General features: G+C 39.7%; 1 protein-coding gene across 5 annotated transcripts in view; it reads right to left on the reverse strand.

Moving 5' to 3' along the window:
- Positions 1 to 25,591, reverse strand: part of ARHGAP18 (Rho GTPase activating protein 18) — a 93,292-nt gene that overhangs the window by 64,138 nt on the left and 3,563 nt on the right. For 4 of the 5 annotated variants that reach the window (XM_062639684.1, XM_062639680.1, XM_062639679.1 and 1 more), the window contains exon 1: positions 5,227 to 5,364. The exons of the other annotated variant lie outside the window; for it this stretch is intronic. In XM_062639684.1, the coding sequence (XP_062495668.1) occupies positions 5,227 to 5,312 (86 nt within the window). In that variant the 5' untranslated portion in view covers positions 5,313 to 5,364. Of the gene's footprint in view, positions 1 to 5,226; positions 5,365 to 25,591 lie in introns of those variants that run through there. 5 annotated transcript variants of the gene reach the window in all.

Here is a 25,591-nt window from a genome sequence, read left to right on the forward strand (position 1 = left end):
TAATTATATGGAGAACTTGAAACCTGTGCTGTACTAGCAGATTGCAAATGAAATTGCAAAAGGCTGCACCAACTTGAGTCAGTGGTGACTAATCAGCTTGTGACTCCGGTGCTTGTACACTGAACCTTACATGTATCCCTCACAGTACTTTAGTCCTTCATACTGGATTTCAGTTCCAAGACCGAGTCACTGGTGGGATAAGAGAGGGAAAGGAATGAGAGCTTTTCTCTCTGAGAGAATGGAGATGTAAACTGCCCTTGAAAAAAGGGCACGAATTCATGCTTTACTACTAGATTTCTTCCTGGCTTAAGATGCAAACTATTAAATCTTCAGATTAAACTAAGCAAATACTTGAAGAGTGAAGAATGCAGATTATTCTGGTTAGGAAAGAATAAACTCCTCTTGTATGTGTGATTTGTCTGTTACAGTCAATGTTTGAAAAACTCGTATTTTGGGCAATTCATAGCAGAAGTCTTTGTCATTTTTCCAAGCTCGTAAGACATCTATCGTGTTTTGTTTCTCAGGGAGATCAAACAGAGAGTGACTGATTTAGATTGCAGCTGCCTGTAGAAAACACCAAGTATTTTATGCCCCTCACTTGTCACCTATCCCACAGTAAACAGATGCTACCACTATGAAGTTAGTAAAGCCCATTTTTACAAAAAGTTATAAAAATTTTTTTTTTCTTTATGCAGATTTAAACAATAACCCACAAAAAAGGGCATTACTCTACAACAAAACCCAAGACCCCCAGTCTCACTGCCACACAGATCCAAGCTGGCACCTCCCAAAGCCATGTGGATTCAGTAACAAAGCAGGATGGTGAACCCCAGGGACTGCACGCCTTGGCTAGCGGATGTCACTCGAAAGGGGAGACCTGAGGTGGTGGCAATCTTCTCCCTTACAGTAGGTGAGGGTCACAGCACTTTCCAGAACTGGTCTGGAGGTTAGGTCCATCTCAGGGAAACTCAACTTATCATTCTCGTTTTGCAAGCGAGTACCAACAAACCAAACACAAGCTTTAAATAGGGTGAATAGGGAGGATACATATAACTGCATGACCTCTGAGGAGGAAAAGCTGTGTCCTACACTCTATGAAATGCTGGAGTCCTTCTTAACAAGTCATTAGCAATAGGAAGATTCATAAGCCACTCAGAACCATACAATGTTAAACAAGCACTGGCTTGCGAAGCTTCAAAACTCAAACTGGTCTTCTGATCTAAGTTAAAGAAGTGCACATAATGTGGGCAGCAAAAGTGCTGGCTGCTGGTAAGCAAACACAGCGACTCATTGGGAACAGGGAGGCTGTGACACACAACCTGGTGCAGTGGCAGCATCCCAGATAGGTCAAAGGGATGGAGAGAAAAGCAAAGTCAAATCTCCAGTGGCCATCATGTTTAAAATTGTCTATTACTCAGTTTGCATTTGAGGCTTGGTTCCTGAAAAAGCTCTGAAGCTTATTTGCCTCATGCACTGGTATATATACATGCAGTTAGATCTGCATACATTCTGTATGCATTCACTTGTAGTTTTGCTATATCCCATTCCACATCCACTGAATACTACAAACTTGGTCTTAGCCTTAGAATAACATTTTAAAAGCTTTTTTACATATATATGCATATTCATATACATACGGATACAGATATATACATAGATATACACATTCACTCACTCTACAGAACAGAAATAGTCCTGTAGAGGACTCTCTGGATGGCATCTGATTGCTTGAGGGTCAGCCCACACAGCCACATGAGAAGACTGTTGTTACCTGAAACACCTACATGTAACTGGCAAACATGACATAGGACCTGGCAGTCCTTTCTGCCACAGCGGATGGGGTAAAATTTCCCAGCAAGGATCCTACATGGCACTGGAAGTCTACACTTAAGGGCATGGATTTAAAGTGCAAGAGGGTGAACAGCTTACAAGCAGTCATTCAAACCAGGTCTTGGAATGCAACCTGTCTGATTCCCTGTTACTTTCCACAGTGCATGTAACAGCAAATGGGAAAAAAAAAAGAAAAAAAGAATACTTAAAATCTTGTACATGGGCGTAGTAAAGAAAAGGAGATGACACTAAAATGCAAGTATCAGGACAGCTAACAATGCATTAGTGGATCTAATGGGTTAAAACTGGGATGTGAGAAAATTGAAGTAACATGGAAAAGAGAGCTGTTAAAACTGAATATGACACTGAGTAATCTGCCTTTGATTTCTCCAAGGAAGTTCTTAGATATATGCTTAGGTATACCACAGCAGTCACCCACAGTCATTATCAACACTATACAAAGATATTCTTTTAAGCATTACTTTAAAGTAAAATATGGTCAAGATAAATATGTAAAATACATAAAATGTAAAATATGGCCAAGATAACAGCTCTGATGCTATTCTTTGCATTGCCACTGCCAAGGAAATATTCTTATATTGTCAAACTTGGAAGTAATCACACCAAGGCCATTCTAGATTGTACCTTAGTGAACCAATGGTAAGGTAAGCCTTTCCTAAAGGAAGTATTTCACAGGCTCATTGTGCCTTTAAAGGACCAAAAAAGAATAGAAAAGTCACTCAACAATCAGAAGAACTCTAAGTCTTATGAAGTAAGAATTCTCATATGCCTGAAGGAAAAAATGAATGGTTAGGAAGTACAGCCCTTCCATAGGATGCCACTTGGTTTGGAGCACAGCCAATGTATCGCTTTTTCCAGGATGTACAGTGCGCTGTTTCCCTAACCCTCCAAAGACAAAGCATCTCTAACATGCACTATTTTGAATGCCTATGAAAAAAAAATTGACATAGTTTCTTTACTAATCTTTCACAAAAGGGCTGCTTTATTGCAGCTGGCAGTGGATTATACTGGCTTCCTAATATTCCGATCCCCATTAAAATTACACAGTTTTCAATTTAGCAGAGGGATGCTAACCTAGATACTGAGAGTTGCTCTTAGTTTGTTATTTTCTAAAAGGAAAAATAAAAGGCTCAGTTTCACACCAGTAATAAAATGCAGCATCTGGAGCACAGAACTGATACACAATGTCAAGAGCATAACGGAGGAACTTATTTCTCCCTATTGATACAATTATCACACAGCTCTGCACATGTTGGGAATGTTGATAAAGAAGAAGTTATAAAAATGGAAAAAATAATCCCACAGAAATGTTACAGTTTCAGAAAAGTTTTGTTTGCTTGTTTTAAACAGGCAAAACAATAACAACTGGTCATTTCCCTCCCTCCCTCCTCCCACGAAAATGACATTTCTAACTTCTCTCACTTCTGAAGTGGGAGAACACTAGGGATCCAGGGCAGGAAGGAGCAAATGAATCAGGACCATGGAGTTGAGGATCCTCATTAATGAAAATGGGAGAGATAGGGCTTAGGTCCGAATTTAGAGTGACACAGCAGAAAGGCAGGGAGGTGTCCTTCTGGGTCTTAGTTTCATGAGCTAAATGGCAAATGTGCATGGTCTGGAAAGCTTAACACTGCCAGTGGTGGAACTCAGGGAAAGTAACTGTGGGAATCCCCTGTTCTACACAATTATTTGCTACAATTCAGGAAACAAGGCTGCTTTGCACATTTATTTCTCCTCACAGTCCCTTAATCCCACATCAGAACATTTCTTGAAGGATCACCATTACTAGCATGACAATGTCTCAAGTTTACCCAGGAGTCTTCCCCAGAAGCAGCTGCGGAGGAGCAGGAACCCGATGAGATCACTATCCTAACAGTGTGTGAGGCAAGTTTCTAGGACACAGAGGGGCCACTAGGACTGTGCTCATGCATCTAGGGCCTCTGGAGTCTAAGAGTAACTGCAGCTTAGAGCCATGTATCCAGGCAGCCCTGCATTCAAAGGGCAGAACTGATCAGAACAGTCTACAGATACACAGATCCTTATTCAGAATTCATCCCAAGGAACAGGGATAAAAAAGCAAGGTTTTTATCTCCTTCCATAGAGAGTTTGAGGAGAGGTATGAGAGGTAAATACTCCATAAACAATAACAGAAAAAGTGATGGATTTTGTTTTCTTGCAAAAATGCATATATTTTGCATTCAACAGTAAACAACTAGATCCCTTACATATGTAGCTAAGATGATATCAGGACTTAACAGAGCAGGGTTGATAAGCAACATTAGTTATGGAGAAGGAAGTACCTCAATAAAAACAGAGGCACGGCTTTGTGGTTCAAGCATGGGACAGGCTGTATTTCTCAGTTCATTTCTCGCTTTTGCCCTGGACTCCTGGTGTGACATACCATGGTGCATCAGTTACCTTTGTCCAGTGTGACACACTGTACTTCCCTTTATCTTCTAATCAGACTATAATCTCTTTGATCACACACACCCTTCCTATAGAAACATGGAAACAGTGTGCCAGTTTCAATACCTTTCCAGTTTCAGCTGGCTTCTGAGCATTAATAATTATCAATGGGACCTTTGTTGACAGTTTCAGCAAGGATGAGGCAAGACCAAATGTGCCATGAAGACAAAACTCTCCTTCCCGTCACAGTAGGCTGGTCATTGTAGGGTAAAGCCAGTGGTGCTTCTGCCTGTATTAAACACACACTGCAAGGCACGAGGGAGGTCCCCAGCCTTCATACAGGCAAAGTTGGCTTCTTTGCCTATCATTAATTTCACCTTTTCAGCGCAATGACAAATGCTTTAAGAAGTGTCCTTACCTCCACCTTCCTTCCACTTACCACATTAAAAAAAAAAAAGAAAGACTAATAACGTAAGGAAAAAAAAAGCAGTAAAATGCAAAGAGATTATAGGAAACTGCACTGCCTCCTGCAATCAACCTGACCCCAGAGCCGCTGGGGTCCAGCTTCTCCCGGCGCCGCGGGGCAGCACCCATCGCTGCACCCTGCTAACCCTGCACGCTCCACCGACCAGAAACAGCTCGGGTTTCACACCTACAACGCACCCGGGCAGCCATGGGCCTGTTTCCAGCTACACACACCTTGACAACCGCCAGCGTCTGCTGTTTAGGGACTCTCCGCAGCCCAGCAAAACGCCCGCGGTTTCCACGGCGTGCGACGGTTACTGGAGAAAGGGGTGAAAAAAACAAAGGGAAAACAGTGTGGGCGGACGCGGCACACCGTGCAGAAACGGAGAAACCCTACCAGCCCCCGGGGCTGGAGAAAGCACCTTCTCCCTGCCGCTGAGCCGGCTCCGCTCCTCACCCGCGGCACGGACCGCGGCACCGAGCGCACCTGCCGCCCGCACTCACCCGCCGGGGCGGTCGCCGCCGCCGTCGCCGCCGCTGGGGTGGTAGGCGGTGAGGACCACGCCGCGGGAGCCGGACCGCCAGCTCATGGCGAACACCGCCACATCCCCTGTAGGGACGCCGAGGGGGAGCGGGACAGCCCGGTCCGACCCTGCCCGGCCCGGCCCTGCCCGGCCCAGCCTCCCACCAGCAGTGCTTCCTGCGGCCCGCTGCCGCCCTCCGCCGGGCTGGGCCAGGCCCCTCCTCCCGGGGAGGACATCCAAGCGACCCGCGGACGACTCCGGCAGGACCCAGCGGCTTCCGGAGCGCTGCAGCGGACGGAGCCGCAACGGACGGGGGGCGCCGTTCGCGTTCTATGGACTCCCATACACCATACGGTGTTAAAAACCAGTGTTCTTCGGCCAGGCTGGAGTTTAGTTTAAACGTCTTGCAAAGGAATCGGTGAATTAAAGAAAAGCTGCCGCAGTTTCAGTCCTAAGCTGCCTGGAGTGCAGCAGCTGCGTGCCACACGGGAATTGCTGCTCCCTTAGAGGTGCCTTGTGAGACCGCGGTGTTGTAAATACATTTTCGACGAGAACCTTCTAAGAAAGATAAGGGATGCGTTGAGTGACTTCCGTTTCACTGAATCACAACATATTCAGTGCTTGGCTTAACCTAACATACACCATTATTTATTTGTTTGGGTTTATAATTACAAGCTATTGTTATAAAAATTACAGCAGGTGATAGCATCAGGCCGGGGCACCAGAGGACTGGGCTGCTTCAGAGCTGCTGGGCCTTAAACCAGCTACCATTAGCTCCAAGGTCAGGCTTTACCAACCAGCGGCAGCTGGAGCTGAGCAGCGTTGTGTTGGCTTTTTTGGCAGGGTCAGCCTCTACCTCCACACAAACTCTGGTGAGATAGGAGTTACTGCCTTGGCATTAGTTTTGAATTGGTAGGCAAGGATCTGTAACACAGCATTCAAACCTGTGGGGTTTTTTTCCACAGCAAGTATAACATAACTTGTAAATGTATATACACTATTCAGTGTATATACATAATTTTTGTCTGCATTCACAGAAATGTGTGATTTGTCTGAATTATAAACTCTTTGTGCCAGAAGTGAATGGATCTACTTCAATATGAGCACAGATAGCTTCCACTGCATTTCACTTTTCCTTTTAAAATAATTTGTAAAGAAATCATGCTACTGCTTTGCTTGCATGTGAAAAGTTCAGTACCGTGCTATGGGAGGTGCTGTGGAGCATGCAGATTCCGAGCCTTCACTTATTTAAACCTGTACACCTGAATTGAAAAGCTGTGTGCAGGTGCAGATGGACCACACATTTTTCAGAGTCCTTGATGCCTACAGCTGGTGGCTTTGCAGTTCACAGGTTATACCCAGACATAACTGTCTGTCATTGACTTAATCAGATAAATTCATCCAGTGGGTTTCTTCTTAAAAGGGTGGCTTCCTCAAGAGTGCCAAACAGGACATCCTCGATTTCTTTAAAAAGGGTAATGTCACCATGGAATTTTGAGAAGAGTGCCATTACAAGCACAGGAAAACTTGGCTGTCATTCAATAGACTAACCGTTACAGAGGAATCTTTTCACTTCTTACACCACTAAAGTTCAACTGGTGCCTTAGTTTGAAGTTCATATAAAGAACTGGGGGTAGTTAATAAACCCTGCTTCTTCCTTGGCTTCTGTAAGATGGTTTATCTGTAGGCAGCTGGCCATGGCATTTTGGCTAAAACATTTTTTTGTATTGTTTTTAATCAAAACTTTCACATTAATTGGTATTTTTTTTAAAGAAAGTCTATTTAAAAGTTGACTTTTAAATATAAGATAAGCTTTGCATATAAATTAAGAAAAAAGAACAGGTCTATCTTGGACTATGTGGACTTCTTTTTTTAAGATTTACAGTACATAGAAAAGAGGCTGGTGCTGCCCCACGTCCCCAGATATTCTCTGTCTCCAAAGGGAGTGGGTAAAAGAGAAGGCACAGCTACAGTCCTGCTTAGTAACATAGCTACAGCAACTTGACTAGCAGTATGCGCCAAGAGCAATACAAAGGGATAAATTACCTGCATGTACCCACTCACAGGCACACATGCACAACCAAGGACACAAAACCACTGCAAAATTTAGAACCATGCAAAGATTTCCCTGGAGTACTCCCATTGCAAAGGTACAGCACTCTCTCTGCAAATCAGGCTGTGTTCAAAGGCAAAAATTGGCCTAACTTCTCACATAAATACATGAACAAGACTCGTCTGTTTTCAATGCTCACTTTGGAAGTACATAGTAGCCTTTTAGTACCTATAAAGGGGGTCTACAATAAAAATAGAGGGAGTAATGGCTTTAAACGGAAAGAGAATAAATGTAGATTAGCTATTAGGAAGAAATTCTTCCCTATGAGGGTGGTGAGGCCCTGCCACAGGTTGCCCAGAGAAGCTGTGGCTGCCGCATCCCTGGCAGTGTTCAAGGCCAGGTTGGATGGCGTTTGGAGCAACCTGGTCTAGTGGAAGGTGTCCCTGCCTGTGCAGGTGAGGTTGAAACTAGATGAGTTTTAAGGTCCCTTCCGACCCTATGATTCTGTGATTCTATGTTAAGCATGAGATGAGAAACATCCCATTAATATATGTTATTATATCTATTAGCTAGTGCCAATTCGCCAATTGTGGTTAATTGTCAAACAGCCTATGCAGAATGCAAAATTCATTTCTGAAGGACCCAACCTTTTCGTTTTAAACTAAACCAAGAAAACTAAACATGTAAATACCAGGGTCTTTAGGACCTGGCCATTTCTAAAACTTCAGCTAATTGGCTGCATGCCAAATACCGCACTTTCTTATAAAACTGCCTTTAAAGAATAGCTAAAAATAACAAAAAGAAAAGTAAAAACGTATAAAGCATTCTGTGTTTTAATGAGAGCTTTCCAAAGCCCATTGCCCAAACTAAATATATATTAGGTGCTCTAAGAATAAAAATATGAACTGCTTTGTCTTTGATAAGCATCTTGAAACACATCATAATTAAGCCACACAATAACGTGCTGCACTGCCACTGTAAAAAGAAGAATGCAGAAATAAGATGTAGCCAGTGCAGTGTCACCAGAGACTGCTCAAAGAAAATTTTACTGCAAAATGGAGAAGGGGAAGAACCTGCCTTGTTCATGGAGAGGAAGATTAAGAATAGGAAAACCCAGAAATTTTGTAGCAGGCAACTGGGGTGTGAGAAGGCTTTTGTAAGTACATCACAAGGAGGCTGGGAAAACAAGCTAGAAGGAAGTAAATTATATTTATAAATGAGAGTAGCGATTAAATTGCTGATAAAACCACCAGAGATAGTGATTCCTGTCTTAAATCTGTCCTTAGTATAATGCGCTTCAAATGTGGATGTGGATTTAGGAGCTTAACACGAGACACACTTTTTTCTTTGTTATGTTTGACAACTTAGTAGGATCAAACTCTGTCCTGTTACAACAGCATAACACCAGCATAGTTTTCTTTGATGAAATTATGCCAAATTTAGAGTAAGGCCAGATAAACAATTCTGATTAAACAATAATACAGATGTATTATTGCTGGGAACTGACATGAATATCACTGCTGTCTTTCACTGATGTATCTTCTGCCTAAACCAATTTATAGTCAGTAATTGCTGAGTTTGCGGTTAACACTCATGTTCTTAACAAGGTATGGACATGCTTATTTGGAAAGTAAGGTTGTTCATAATCAACTAGATAAGAATGCACCATTCGAAGCATATAGGTTTATGTGACAAAGGAGTTATCATTGAGAAAAGAGATTAAAAGTCAGATGTGGCAATGGAGGCATGGACTCCAGCTGTGATGCAACCAAAATCCTTTATTGAGGGAGCTTACAGGCTTTTATAGTCCTTTGTCTAGCCGTTAGTAATTGTTAGTATTGGTTAGTTTCTTTTTGGTACTTTTTGCAACATCATACGCTTTTCCCAGCCAATGACAACTGATCATGCGCCTTTTCAACCAATCACATTATTGTCCACGCGCCTTTGCTTGAACAATTTATTTGTACCCAGATGTACAAGCACATTTTTCTGTTACCACTTTCTGCTACTTTATCACTTTCCATTTTCCTTGAACACACATTCTTTTGTCACCTCAGTCCACATTGGAGACTTTCATTAGCTCCTGGGAAAGTCCCAGGTACAACATTATGTCTTTGTCTTCAGTAAATTCTTTGTTTCAATATCTACAGTTCTTTGAGATTATCTTGGTGTTTTAACTTCAATTCCTCTTGACTCCCATGGTTTGCAGCTGATGAGGGTCAGGTTGTTCGTGCTCTCGTTCAGGTCTGCCGGCGCAGCTTCTTGTGCAGCATTCCCCACAGTCAGAAAATCAGACTATCTTGCCACAGAATCCAACTTTTTCAAAGAGTTTAAATATTTAAATGAAGATGTCATGCAGTTCCTTTACACTCAGTATAATCAGTTGCTGGAGCCAAGAAGTTCACGCACAGTTCTCATGCTTAGTTGTCTTTACAAAGAAATTGCTAAAAGGAGAACTTCTTAGCAGTACCATCCTTCATTGCAGCTTTACAGGGTTTGAATATGCATGTTTTCAACATATGCTTTTACTCTTCACTGCAGAGCAATTTTTTTTTTTTTTTTTTTAATTTTCCCAAATAAAAAATATGTCACACTGATTTTCATACTTTGTATAAATACATGACTGGATATTTTATATAGGTGATGGGTGATTTCTCACATTCTATGCTCCTGATGATGTGTCAATTATCAGCAGGTAAAAATGCAATCCACAGAGAAGCACTGGCTTGAGGAAGTAGTAACAGGTCAGCTTACAAATTCAGATTCACAGCCTGACTTCAATGGCAATAGATGTATTTATTCCTGCTGAGATCCAGAGATCCCCCTGGAACCAATGCCAGTGCTGCAGTAAAAGTACAACTGTACTTCAGGACTTCTGAAGTATCTTTTTTAACATAGGAGAGTTTCGTCCTTTCTCTAGCATTATGTACTGTAAAATTTGTTCAGACTGGCTTCATATGAATTGGAAAATGTCTCATCAGTTCACTCACCTAATTCACATTCAAATAAAATGGTAGCACTTCCATTGTCAAAATTGTGTTTCCAGGATTCCACCTTGCAACCAGAAAAGACATAAAATGGAAAGTTGTTTGTATATCACAAGATGAAATCTAACCCTTATTAAGTGTCACACTTCGTGTATTGCTGCACTCCACTACATAAAAAAACACATACATGAATAGTGTCCTGCAGCTGCTAGTAACCAATGCTAGGAATAATATAAAATAGAATATTACAAGTTACATATTCAGGATATGATTTCTGTTATTTATTTCTTGATGTCTGCACCCATGCAAATGATTTTATCCAACACTGAAAGTCTGTGGAAAAAAAATCACTTTTAGAGGGTAAAATCCTCTGCCCTATGTTAGACTTCCACTTCAGGGCATAAAAATGGATCACAATCTAGAACTGCCCATTTATTTCCACTGACTAGAATGGTTGACTGTGTTCTACTCATGTGACCTACATTCAACATACATGACAGTTGAGTAGGTCACATGCAGATATCCGCATCTGTCAGATAAGCTCCACCTTTGATGCTTTTATGTTGTCCTTCAAAATATAAAGATTCAACATTCTGTTTGAGGGGAGACCTTATCACTTTCTACAACTATCTGAAAGGACGTTGTAGCAAGGTGGGTGTCCATGTCTTCTCCCAAGTAACAAGCAATAGGACAAGAGGAAATGGCCTCAAATTGTGCCAGGGGAGGTTAAGACTGGCATTAGGAAAAATTTCTTTACAAAAATAGTTGTCAAGTACTGGAAGAGGCTGTCCAGGGAAGTGGTTGAGTCACCAACCCTGAAGGTATTTAAAATATGTGTAGATGCGGCACTTAGGACTTGGCTTAGTGGTGGAGTTAGCAGTGCTGGGTTAATAACGTTTGGACTCAATGATCTTTAGGATCTTTTCGAATGATTCCATTTTCTAAATGGTTCTATGATTCTGTGTGCACTATGTGGCATACACAATATGGAGTAGTTAGTATTCTGACATGTACAGTACTGGTGTATGTAGGAAGTGTTTCAGATCAGCTTGCATATCCGTGAACATCAAAGATGGGGATGAAGTTACACACATGTGAACAGAAAGCCAGTGACATATTTGCTATCCAGCATATTGCAAAAGTTTCTTATGGTCTGATCCTGCAAGCCAATGTGTATCCTATATTCAAATTTTCACAGGATTTTTTTAATGGGAAAATATGTCCAATACTATCAGGAGGCAGTTTGATATGTGAGGAAATTTAGCAAGCCAGACAGAACTGGCACAGAAGCAACTGCAAGGACATCACTACAGGTAAAAGGACTGACACCCTCCCAGCTTTCTGAAAGTTTTCACCCTTTTCCTCACTGCCCTCCACATACATATTTAAACATCTGATTTTTTTTCCCATAGCAAGAAGAGAATAAGAGGGAGGGACACTTCTTACATTCCTCTCTTTTCTTGCAAGTTGCTCTAAAATGCATCTGGCACACTCTGGTGGCTGCTTTGGTAATTCTTAATTCGATGACTGAAAAAGGAGAAACTAGCTATGGATGATGATTTTGAGATAATCCATACAAAGTCTAATGAGCACATGAATTTATTCTAGTTTATCAGATTTGATTTTTCTTGAATGCAGTCCCTGGAGAAATTCAGTGCTTGTTCATTACAGCCCATCTGCTTACCTTATATTAATCATAGGGGGGGGTTTGAGGGATGAAGTTCTCATCTCATCTGCTTTATGTTTTCACTTGTGATCAGATAGCTGCTGAATTTTGCCCAGAGGTATATCAGTTTCAGTAGTGGTGATTTATCCACATTTATTTGTAGTGTGACCTAGCACAAACCCTCGTATTAATTCTAGCTTCCCTTTCCATATCCATATAACAGGGCTAGTAAATACCTAGCTATTTATGAGGATTATTCGCCACATGGTCAATTACACTGAAAGGTACCCAAAAAACAGAGCACATTTCTTGCCACTACACCACTATGTTTACTTTCTTTTGGTGCATGATTTAATAGGGGAAAAGCAACATGGATTTCTGTATCCACAAGCACAGAGAACATATAAGAAGTCTAGTACACTTTGCAGTACCTCCATATGAGGTATAGGATTTTTGGCGAAAACTTAAGATAACTGATGTTTTATGCTACTTTTGGAAAGCCAGCCTCAGTGCTGGGGACCAAGGGATTTTCACTGGTGACTGAATGCCCCTTTTCTCTTGAGCTAGTTTTGATACTTTTGGTTTTATAAACCATGACTTCAAAGATGCTGCTAATTAGGAAAAGACAATGTATTTTCCGAATATAATGGTCTCGATACTTCTTTGTTCTCCCAAGGTGTCACCTAGATGTGATGCACACCAAATGCATTCATTGAATAGGTAGATATACTCTACTAGCATATGAAAATGAAATAAAGATAAAAGAAAAACTCTGGAGCATAGTATCTCATGTTCCTGTTCAATCCATTTTACAAAGCAGCTGTATAACTCTTCAAGAAGAGGTTTTATGGGTTAAACTTGCTATGTATTTTTGGTTTTCTTTCAGGGAGATATCTTATATCCTTCTGACCATCCTTGTCAACTCTGCATCTGTTCCAGTTTGAACTGATCTTCCTTAATTATGAGGGCCCTGAACTGTAGAGTAACCGGGACCTTGTACAACATCACACTCTCCTGACACAAACATGGTATTGCAGAAAACATTAGGTTTTTTTCACAGCTTATAGATCTTCTGTGACTGACTGAGCATATGTGTGTATGACACTCTTTGAGCAGATTTGCTGAGCAGTTTGCATATCAAGGCACATTTAGGAAGGTCATTTTGAAATTTCTTACAGAGCGCTAGGGGCATTCAATTTGTTATTGTGAGGGTGCTGTTATGTAAGTGCCAGAAATCCTGGTTTGCCTTTTAGACATCTCAACCAACACCAAACCCACTGGAAAAGCAGGAGCAGAGAAGATTCCTGTAGCTCACAACTGCACCTCTTCCCCTTGAAGTCAGGAAGTAGACCGCTATATTCAACATTTGGGGTATAACTGAACGGATGAACTGACCAGCTGAAGTTTCATTGAGATGGAGATGGTGATAGCAAATGAGAACATGCCTGAAAATAAATGTATGATTTGCTGCTTTAAAAGGCAGACTGTATTCATCACTCAGGATCACAATCTGTGTCAGCTACTCCCCCCCCTCCCCCGCTTTAGATCATGTTTGAGTCGGGGCTGGGATAGTTTTTTCAGTCTACATCTGGCTAGGAAGTTGAAACCTTGCTCTGTCTCACACATGTTCACTAAGTCAGTCTGCACATGGAGTGGGAGCTCTTCTCTTCATTACCCTTCTAATTTTGCTGTTGCCTGCAGATTTGATCACAGCTGAATTTGCGCCACTGAAACATCTGGTGAAGTAAAATGTAGAGCAGCCATGAAGGAGAAGAGTTTGAGTTCAGTCAGTCAGAAAACCTCATGAAAATTGTGACACAATCCTAAACTGAGCGAGCCAGAGCTATCCAGAAATGCTGCTTTGAGTTGAGAAGAAATGCTTCAGAACAAAGGAAGGAACAATTGCATGAGTCATGGGCTACAAGAAAGAAACCACTTCTCTTCAAGGGCTTTGAAACTGAAGATTATCCAGTAAAACTTCAAGTTAAACAAAGCAAAATATTCTTAGCTCTTTCTTACTAACAAAAATACTTATTTTGCATCATTGTCTTTCATCCCAAACAATCTTAGAAATATGTTTCCTTCTCTCACATTTTACACAAAGCAATCAAATTCATCCACCCTTATTACGGAGTATTTCAAGCTGTCAGTATTATTTTTTCTGTTTAGAATTGAAACAATCTTCTGAATTCAACATTAATTAAAAAAAAAATGGTTCATATCAACTCAGAAATTCATTTTCCAGAAATTCAACTAAAATCCAAAAGAGGGGCACCATACTTTAACCACATGTGAAATCTTGACTATAGTTTAAGAAATATCATTAAAAACTACAAGGAAAATTAATATGAATGCTTGTGTAAAAACTTGTACAAGAAATACATGTGGTTTAGTTTGTTTCTTTATGATTGAAAGCAGCCAGTGAGAAAGCCGAAAAGATGCCAGTCATACAACGAGAATAATAAAAATTCAAAGCACTATTATAGCTGTACTGTATTGCTAGGTACTTACTTCATGAGTAATTCTAGATTGATGCATAGCCATACACATTAGTTACAAATAATTTTAAAGCAGTCATCAGATTTGTAGCCTCTAAGACCTCAGTCCTCAAAGGGTACATTTGTGACAGTCACAGATGACTAAATTTAATAAATCACTTGTTGCAGATAATTTGCTCATCTCTGACTGCAGAGAAATTGTGATAGACAAGTTTGCACAGCAAAGTTCAGACAAAGCTGCTGAAATACAAGGCAAGAATATATTAGCACTGCTGTGCATTTTAGAAACAATAGCTGGTGTTACAGGAGGCTAAACTTGAAAGTTTGCTTACATGGGGGTATCATCTGTGCAATTTCTGCAGGAAAAACATGATGTTTGCAGTTCACTTGGAAGATATTCACCCCAAAAAAAGGATATTTATGTTATAGTGGTTAGATTTACATTGATTTAATATAGTATCTTATTATTTTGTAACTCACGCTATGTACAATACTGTTCACCATATGTCCAGAAACAAAACCAAAAAAAAAAGAGAGAAGCTGAAGTATTTTTTAATTTAGCATGCGTATTGGGAAAAGCAATGTAAATGTACATAAATAAATGAAAACAAACATATACATAACATAAATATTATGAAGGCATCTATGATCAAGTCTCCTGAAATTTCCATCTGTGAAATGCAATGGTAGCTTCACTGGGAGAAATTAATATAGTTACGAAGAAAGTCAGAACTAGAGTGCACAGCACAAAACAGGCCAGGAAGTGGGGTGGCTTTGCAGAGGAGGATGCGCACACATGCCCACCAGGAGGGAAGAGCACCCAGGGAATGGCTGGAGCCATATGGCTGCCACACGGAAGCACAGCTTCAAGTGAGCAGTTACGACATGAAGCTGCATCGGAGGGTTGTGGTCTTTGATGAGAAGCCATCTGCAGCCCTTGGCTAGTGCTCTCAAATCAGGGGAGGGTTACATTTTGGCACCTGAAAATGAATGGAAATGGTACTACTAACTTCCATCAGTGGAAGCATGCATTTTCCTCAGGGACAGAAAGCAATTCACAGGAACCAGGACCACCCCCCTTATACGTTTTCATGTATTTTTACTAAATTCAAAACCAAATTGCCAGAAGGCAGTATAAACTGGTCACTAGTATTTCCATCTCAGAATTCACATGAGTCCATCCATCTCTTGTAATGGGACAAATTATCTAAAATATGAAGGAATCGTTAGCTTCTTTTTTCTATCCTTCCTTGACCATAAAAGAAAGCATTCTATTACTTTACATACTCTGAACTTGTATATATGAGAGATATTATAGCATTAAGGAAAGATATTATAGCGTTAATGAAAGATAACATTTCTGAAGGGGTACACTGTTTCCTGCCAGAGTATAATCTCTATCAGTAACCATGCATTTTAACAATACCTGTATAGGAAGTAGCCTGCATAAACTTTTGGTTTTACCTAATTTTTCCAAACTAATTTTCTATCATCTTTAAAACTAGAATATAAGAAGGACTTTGAGTAGTTTAAGGTATTTCACAAATTCTCATGGAGAAGAGACTCATCTTGCATGTGAGCATGCATGACGATGAAACTTGATAGAAAATATTACAAAAAACATACTTCTGAAACCATGAGCTCTGCTGCTCTTGGGGGCATTTAGCACCTATTTAGTTTAGCTTTGTTTTAGAATATCTTACAGAAGTACATGTGGGGATTATCATCTGTAGGAGCTTCCATAACCTGCTGAAGGGTGTACAAAAGCTTAAAATACACACATGTAGCTCCACTCCAGGGAAGTCTACAATTTTCCTAGAATTATAACACTGATATTAACAAATAGCATAAAATCACATTTCTGTTAGCTTAGCTGGTTAGAGGTGATCAAGTAGTAGTCATAAGAAAATTATGTTGTGTTTTGCATCTCTGTGCTATCACATATAATCTGGATTTAAGAGGACAAGCTACATGCTGACAGTCAAGTCAGAAGCATGGCAAAACCAGCACAACCTGCCACAAACTAGCAAGCTTCAAATATTGCCCAAATGTTTTTCTCCCTTGTTTCCTGTACATGCAGACACACAATGACCAGCACTTGTCTCTGGTCAATCAAAAAAAAAAAAAAATTTGAATTGCCTAATTGACCTTATCATAGATTGTGTTATGTTCTGTTCTTATGGAGACAGAGATGATAAATATTCACAAATAGATAAAAGGCAAATTGATAAATTAGATGGTAAATGCCCACATTTTAGGACAAGAAATTACCAGATTTCCACAGTTGGGGTCACCAGTGCTTGTGGAAAAGGTAGCCTTATTTAATCAAAGGCTCAAAAAGCTTTAGAAAATGGGACTATAAATGACAGGACTAGAATACAACAGCTTTTCTATAGCCAGAGCACACAAAGCAAAACGTTGACCCCACTGAAGTCAGAAAATAAGCATCTACTGATTTTCCTGGGACTAGCCCTGAGTTCCTGTCCTGTGAACTCAACATCAGCTACAACGCTTGGGCTCCTTTACGCTTGTCCCTGAAGGAGAGACAGGCACCAGGGTGGCTCCAACCAGGACTTCAACCCCCTTGCTTTTCTGCTGGCCTAGTGCAGCTGGGGCTGGAAGGTCCACCAGTCTGTTTGGGCTTCTAAATTGTCTGCTGAGAAACAAACAAATACATTTATGAGGGAATTGTTTGCTTTCTGGGATTTTGATTCATAAAACATTTGTAATATTTAAATTGCTTTTTCCTTGTGTTTTGGTTTTGTTTGTTTGTTTATTGTGGATAGCTATAGCACAACCAAATATTTTCTTATTCTGCATCCTGTTTGCATTTTTTGCTTAGATCACTATCTGATTTATTTCAACAGTATTCTTTGTGCTACACAGGTCTTTTATGAAACAGCAATATTGCAAAAAACTTACACCACCTGGTTTTGGGGGTAAAAAAAAAAAAAAAATAGGTGGGAGAAGGGAACAGCAGTGTGAAACTCTGCCAGAATTTCCATGTTGTTCTTGGCCCCCCATCCCATGCTTCCACTGAAATAGGATTATGAGGTGTCAGCTCCCTCTCCCCTTCAGGTTCAGAAAGACACTTACAGTTGAGTCTGAGCACTTGCCAACAATACCTGATTTTGGAGCACTTTCCCAAAAAATCAGAAGAATTATGGAAAAGGACCTTTCTCACTAGAGCCTTTACGTGTTAATTTTGCCAGCTGGACTCTTCTAGGATGGGTAAAGAAAAAGACCCCAGTGTAGGTAAATATTATACGAGTACGTGTAACAATTAGTACCTGTTCTGGAATGTTGGTGGCTGTAGCAGCATAAAGTGCAGCTTCTCTAGAGCTTTTACAAGCATAGATATTGTTTATAAAAGAAGCCCACATTTCTCATGGACGTAGGCTGGTTTTCAAGAGTGCAGAAGCCCACAGAACACACACAAAAATCACAAAATTAATCTTCAGCCACTGAACCTTCATCTGTCTATCAGTTTTAGTTTTACCAAAGCAGCAGCAGAGAACATACGTCTGCATGATGACTCTGGGGCTCCTGGCCATGAATAAATGGTTAAGGGGAAAAAGCTGCATGCCTACCAAAATTAATCTTTTTCCTTTTCTTAGCTTGTTAATTTCTTCCCTTCAGTTTCTTTGGGACATCACCAAAAATTAAGACAAAACTGCTATAAAAGATTACAGTAAGAACAGAGGCTCATAGGAGCAGATTTCAAGCTGAAGGTATTTCTTTTTTTCCTAGCTCCAGTTTGAGAGTTATCTGTTTGTGGAAGCATCAGGTTCTACAACATTATCTATGCAAATCGCATTTTCTTTCAGTAATCACAGGAAGGCATTTTTACCACAAATCAGCACAAAGTATAATGTGTGCTGTAATGTTATGAAGAAATGTATATTACAATATACAACCATAAGAGTTTTAAATATCTTAAGTGCTGCCTGAAGTACATGGACAAACCTGGAATATTGTTTCTCCCCATAAGCAAGTGCATAATTTTTTAGCTGCCAACAAGCAGTGAAAAGGTAGAAACTTAGGACATTGCCATATCCCACCACCACAAATGGCAGCCTCCAAGTCTCCAAGTACCCTGCTTTAGGCAGTAGTTCCTTAGTTTTAACTATTCAATTCAGGGTACTATAACTATTTTAGACAAACTTATTTCTCATTCTTTTGACTGCAGGGAAATCCTTTAAAGAAAAGCAAGCTCAACATTTTTCAAATAAAGCTTCATCACTTCATCAGGAGCCAAATTTCAAAGCATAAGGACCCAGGATGTATATTGTAGTTTGTATTATTCACATTTAGGAACTGAAAGTACAGAAGTGTTGGAATAGATGATTGTGTACCATTCTAAAATTATAAGCATATAGCAAAATACAGAATTCTGGGAATATACTTACAAATGTACCAATGTCATTTATACTTCGTGTATGTAACCCAAGTTACATGGCAAACCCTTTGGCCTAACATACTCTTACTGAAGTAAATAATGCACGTTAATAATAAAATAAGTATTGGTGTAAACCGTACAGCCAGATCAGGTTTTCTGTTAAGAGGCTGATTGCCCCCAACATCCAAACAAAACACAGTGGCAGCTGTGTTTATGTTTAAACAATATTCTGATTTAATCCATTTAAATACTGTTTCCAGTTCAAGGCTTAGTTGTGTATACCTTGCTCATACTAGTAACTTAGAGATTTTACTGCCAGCTACTGTAATTATAGGATCAATAAAAAATGATAAAAAAATAATAATAAAAAAACCACCAAAAAAACACCCGAACCCCAAAGGGGGAAAAGAAGGTGGTCTACAGGTGAAGACTGGGGCCTAAATTAGTAAGATGCAAACTCTGAAGGGGAAAAAAGAAGCATTTTATCAACAGATTGTTCACTGTCATTTCCAGAACTAAGGGGAAATAACTATAATTACAAGGAAAAAACTGGTTTGAAACAGAGAGTGGTAGCATTTCACCAAATGTATCATTACACAGTGGAATTGCTTGCCACAGGATGCTGGGGAAGCTAAAAGCTTATACAGGTTTTTGGCAAGACCAGACATGTTTGCGGAAAAGAAATCCATGAACTAAACACGTTAGAACATCTGGCTCAGGAATTGCCTAGCAGCATATGGCTGTAAGCTGGCAAAAGCACTGGGAATATTGGCCCTGCTTTAAACCTCTTATGTGGGTTTCTTTTAAAAGCAGGTAGGATACCAGATAGATAGACTTTTGGTCCAGTCCCATACAGCTACTTTTATGTTCAAATAGGTAATAATCTAAAATATTTCTTGTTCCTTGCAACCATGAAAGTAGTGTAAAAATGCATATGAATGACAAGAAATACAAATTATGATTCAGTGTAGAGCAATAGCAAAAAACTATTAAATTATTTTTAAAAATTATTCTTAAAGAAAAGTTACACAGCCTTTTAATTTTATGATTTAATTTCTTGAACTTTCTGAGGATAAAACTTTTTATTACATTTAAAAGAATCACCATTTGAGGAAATCTGGATCGCATTTAACATGCCATGGACACAAATAACACAGTCCTAAACCTGGATCTTGTGATACAGTTTGGCCTGCTTCTGCTTTGTAGAATTGAAGCAATTTTCAATTCTAACCCCTGTAGCTGAAGCATTTGAAACACAGAATAACGGTGGCAGTGTACTTATCTGCAGAACACAGGCCCCTTTCTAAATTACAAGCCAAGATTTTAGCTCATAGTAGATGTTCAGTGTTATCTCAATTCAGCGAATTATGCATTGGCAAAATAAACATGTATTTAAATTTTAATGGTGCATTTTAGTCAGGTGAAAGTGTTGTGTTTATGCCCTGATTGGAAATGTAAATATCAAAAATGTCATTGGACAAACAGAAGGACATCCTCTGCATCACTCCAAATTTCTGAGTGATATTTTGAGTTGATGAATTACAACTGTCAAAGACATTTTGTGATAGCAAAAAGTAAAATAAAAATAAAAAATAAAATGTCAGTATATTATCAGCTCCTATGCCCTTTGAAAAATTATATTCACATGCATCCCCAGAGCTCATAGTCCAGTTCATACTGCTGATGCCTGCAGACTGTCCCACTGATCATTTGGTTTTGGTGTCATGTTTGAGGCTGTATAATATAAGCAGAGTATTCCATATTTTGTTTCATTTTATTTCATCCCTAAGCATTTGATCACTATTCATACATTCTTCAGTGACATAAAAATGCCTGAAATGTTTAATTCTATCAGGGCTTGCAATATTTTTATTTTGCCACAACTATTCATATTTGCATGCAAAGTCTCATTATTGGAAGCAGCAAATATGGAAGGGGACTACAGAATCCAGTGATTTACTAAGCTAACAATCTTAGCTAATACAAGAGTATGTCCAAAGATACCCTGAATTACAAATTAGTGGTTGCACAAACTTCACAGCATGATTCTAACAGTGAATAAGAAGTTCAGTCTCTGTGCAGACAGTCTGTGGTGTGTTACAGCCTGTGGAACCATCATCCTCAAATATGAAGTAAGGAAATCTGTTTCTCATAATGCATAACTGCTAGGGAGAGAAGACAGCCAAGTAGCAACATTTGTCCTTTCTGTCCTGCTATTAGGAATATCTTATGTTTTGCAAAACAGTGAGCAGTTTTGGTTTTGCTTCCCTCAACAGTTACTGGGCTTCTGTAGATGGATTTTGGAGACCTTGACCGTGAGCCCATTCACCCCCCAGCAGAAGCTGGGAGTTCTGCTGCTAGACATTAAAGCTGTCTTTGAGTATTTCTGCTGTCAATAATTAAGAATGTATAACAATTGCATAACAATTCCCTAACTGACATTCACATAATCCTTTCGTCCTTTCCTGTGTATTGGGGTAGCTGTTATCCTTAGCATGACCTGTAGCACACACACCCAGGGCTGGGTAACTACTGGGTGCAAACCAGGTGCCTTCCATAGCTTTCATTTTTCGTGTAGACATCCCTATTTTCAGTTCAAAGGGCTTCACCTGAAATTATACTCAAGTACTTTAGTACTTTCAGTTCTGAGTTTCTACTCTTCAAAGGTACAGAATTATTTGCCTGACTTTCAGTGTGACCCTTGTTATTCCTCCACTCCATCTATGTCTGTATTTCATGGTGTTCCCAAGCTGAACTCAGAAAACATCCATAAAGGACAGGATCTTTACCCCAAATTCTCCCACTTTACAACTAACAGTGCAGACCAACTCGAAAGGATTTTTAAAAAAAAAAACAATAAAAATACAAATGTTTGGTCTTCTGCTTTCAAGGAATACTTTCTCACTTAGCAAGCCTTTATTTGACCTCCAATAACAAATGTATTCAATATATGTGAACATACTGGTAGCTGTCAGTTAAACCAGCACCTATGATGAGACCATGATTCAACAGTGTGTAAATCAGATTCTCATGGATTAGTTTTGGAACTCCAAGCTTCACCTAAGTACCTCTGCAATTTGATGCTCAGGGAATACCTGAGGCAAATGCAATTTTGTGTCCTGAAAGTAGCAGTTGGCAGGAAATACAGAGATGTCAGCCTGATGTTGAGCTCCAAGGCGTGATCCTTCAGCTTCAGTGGCTTCAAAAGACAGTCCAAACTTCATGCTTAGCCTTCTTCTAAGAGTGGCAGTTACAAAGTATCAAGACATGCAATGTTAGTTCACATTTTGATGTGCCCCAGATACCTGTTTTTAACCTTGGTACAAGTTCTGGATCCTGCTGACCCACACAGCATGCTCCCAATGACAGAACTAAAATAAAACGTGGATACAGAACAATGTTCATTGGTTCTCTGGGTACTTACTAAAGCAGCTGCCAAAAGTAAGCAGGACTATACTATATGTAATATGTGTATATATTTAAGAGGTTTTTATTGTGATAAGTATGTGCATTTACTAAGACATAAATTGGAATGACTGAGCTTGTAATGGTGCAAGCAACAATCTTCTACCACAATTTTTCTCATTAGTTTAAGGAGGAAACAGCTGTTGCCAGATGGCAGCATGATGCCAACAGTCAAACAGGAAGATTTACAGCATTTGAGTCATATTAATCCTAGTGCATGAACATTAATAGATGCTTTTCTTTTCATCAGAATGACTAATGTAGCTAATCTCTGACACTAGCCTGAACTTCTGACTTGCCTAAGAAAACTATACGCTGTTGTTAGCAGTGTAATTGATGAATTAATGTTTCCTTTAGCATAGAATGTCATGAAGAACTTATAAATCTGATGTAAACCATTAAATGGATAGCAACATGAAGCCCGAAACACTAAAATGGTATTTCTGTCTTAGCTCTAAAGACATCCTGAAAGAAAACACAACACCCTGTCCTGCACTTAAATTCTATCATATACAGGTCATTGTGATTTCTTCTTCATCAAATTGAGCTAGACTTTACACTCTGTTGAGAGAGAGAGTTCAAAGGAAATTGCTAAGGACACAGAGTGCAGGGGCAGCCAGTGTATACCAGGGAGTTCACTGCATGCAAACTGCTGTTGCTTAGAAGCAGCAATGGAGTCCTGAAAGACTGAGAAGACACTTGAAACTGACATTTATGTTCCACCCTCATTTCACATCAGTCTTATTTCATAGAATCATAGAATAGTTAGGGTTGGAAAGGACCTTAAGATCATCTAGTTCCAAGACCCCTGCCGTGGGCAGGGACACCTTACGCTAAATCATATCACCCAAGGCCTCGTCCAACCTGGTCTTGAGCACTGCCAGGGATGGAGCATTCACAGCCTTCCTGGGCAACCTATTCCAGTGCCTCACCACCCTAACAGGAAAGAATTTCCTTCTTATATCCAACCTAAACTTCCCCTGTTTAAGTTTTAACCCATTACACCTTGTCCTATCACTGCAGTCTCTAATGAAGAGTCCCTCTCCAGCATCCCTGTGTATTTCGTAACACTGAGGGTCTTTGCTGATCCCATTTGTAGCAAGTGTATGTACACACGTATGCATTCAGAATTCTTGTTTTGAAATTAATCTTAAAAAGTCTACTTACTGCATATGACTGTTGCATTTAAAATTATATATGTTTAATGTACTTTTATTATTATCACCTATATTTTGATGGGGTTTACAGCTACCATTATGATAGCAGTCATTTTTTAAATTATTTCAGTTTTGTTTCGATCAGTTTTTATTGATGATCTGGGTATATCACTTACCAGAAAGCTGAGTGTGACTGTGGCTTTCTGGGGAACAAAAGCTAACTACAAATCTGCTGCTGCAGACAGTTCAAAGGGTTATCACACAGCCCAATCACAGTATCACAGTATCACAGTATGCTGGAGATTGGAAGGGACCTCAAAAGATCATCTAGTCCAATCCCCCTGCCAGAGCAGGAACACCTAGATAACGTTACACAGGAATGTGTCCAGGCGGGCTTTGAATGTCTCCAGGGAAGGAGACTCCACAACCTCCCTGGGCAGCCTGTTCCAGTGTTCCGTCACCCTCACTGAGAAGAAGTTCCTTCTCAAGTTTAAGTGGAACCTCCTGTGTTCCAGTTTGCACCCAAATCCTTAAATTTTATTAGAAATTGATGGCTTAATTGTATTAACTATCCAAAGTAAGTTTTTATCCAAATTAAGTTTCCTTCTTAAGTTTGTCTAGAGGCAGATATTAATCTTTAAAGATTACTGGATATATAAAGCACTCGGTCTCATACATATAATTACAAATCAATACCAGGCCTCTAATTCACAGAGAACATGTGCTTTTCTCTGGCTAAGGAATCTTTTGTCTCATTATATCCAAGTCTAATTGCATTTGCTGTCATAATAGCAAAATGTAGCATTTATCCATGATGTTAATCTGTTGCTAGTGCTGGCCACCAAATGTAGGACCATATGCTTCTCAACTGTGAAGAGCAGAGAGGACCACAATTGTTTTCACAGAATTAAAACTGACAGGAAAAATACAAGGGAGACCAGTTCTCCTCCCACACCCACCTTTCGCTGTAGTGATCCCACGCCAGAACAGGGTAGGAGCAAAGGTCCTACAGCTCACCTCCATTTAATCATCTGAGACAAACAAAACTTGTTCTAAAGAACATTTCTCTCCTAGCTGTCAGATGTTATCACAACTGCAATTGTCTTTCTGCATGTTCATCTACACATCTGAGCAACACAGACTGCAATGGATGCCACCACCCAGGGGAGTCAATGGCCCTTCTATGAGCGAGAGGCCCAGAGAGTCCTTTCCTTGCAGGGGAGATGATGAGGCTCACATGGTACAAAATAAGGCATATTGCTTTCTCTTTAGACAGTTAATTTCTTATTCAAAGCAATCAGAAACATTAAAGACTACTGAAATTCTATTATCCCTTAGCTGCTATTAAATGTGTATCACATAACAGCATTCAGCATAAAAATTGATCCACCAGGTCCAAGACAAAGAAGACATATGATATACTACTGTAGCAGCATTAATTTGGTTTATAATTCTTATTTAGAAGTGGTCCAGCCTTCTTTCCTCTGAATAATACTTGTACTTACAATCTTTGTTCATTTTTCTGTCCAAACAAAAGTAATACAGAAGTATTACTAAAGTATTGAAGTACTACACTCATGATGGCTGAGCATCATCTTTCCTTGCTTATTTGAATAAGCATAATATTCAAAGGAGGATCCCAATTCTCAACACGTGCCATTCCCTTTCAGGTGAGTGATCATTCCAGCCATTTAACTAGTTCAATGTGACAATTGCAAAGCACAAACCGAACCACTACTGCACTTTCCTACATCATAAGACTGTCTCTTATTGCAAATTTTAACTGGACAAAATGAGCCCACTTAGCACAACTTTCCATAGTTGCTTGAGGTTTCTCCATGTTAGGGCCATCATAATAAATTGTACACAGGAATTTCATAGGTTTATTTCAAAAAATGTCAATAATTTCTATAAATGCATTAGTAAGTGGTAGTTTTCTGATAATCCAGGTCTGTAAAAACACTCCTACAAATGTTACATGGCAAAATAGATGGCGGAATCAGAGTTCTGATTTTGCAGTTCCTCTGTCAGTTGTACCATTTAGTGAAAATACTGTTTTCTGCTTGATTTAATAGTGAACACATGCTTTCTTTTTTTTAACTTCATATTTGAGTCTCTCT

The sequence above is a fragment of the Pezoporus occidentalis genome, unplaced genomic scaffold (genome assembly GCF_034315485.1).
Source record: "Pezoporus occidentalis ecotype Australia unplaced genomic scaffold, CSIRO_AGI_Poc_V1 ctg61, whole genome shotgun sequence".
NCBI lineage: Eukaryota > Metazoa > Chordata > Aves > Psittaciformes > Psittacidae > Pezoporus > Pezoporus occidentalis.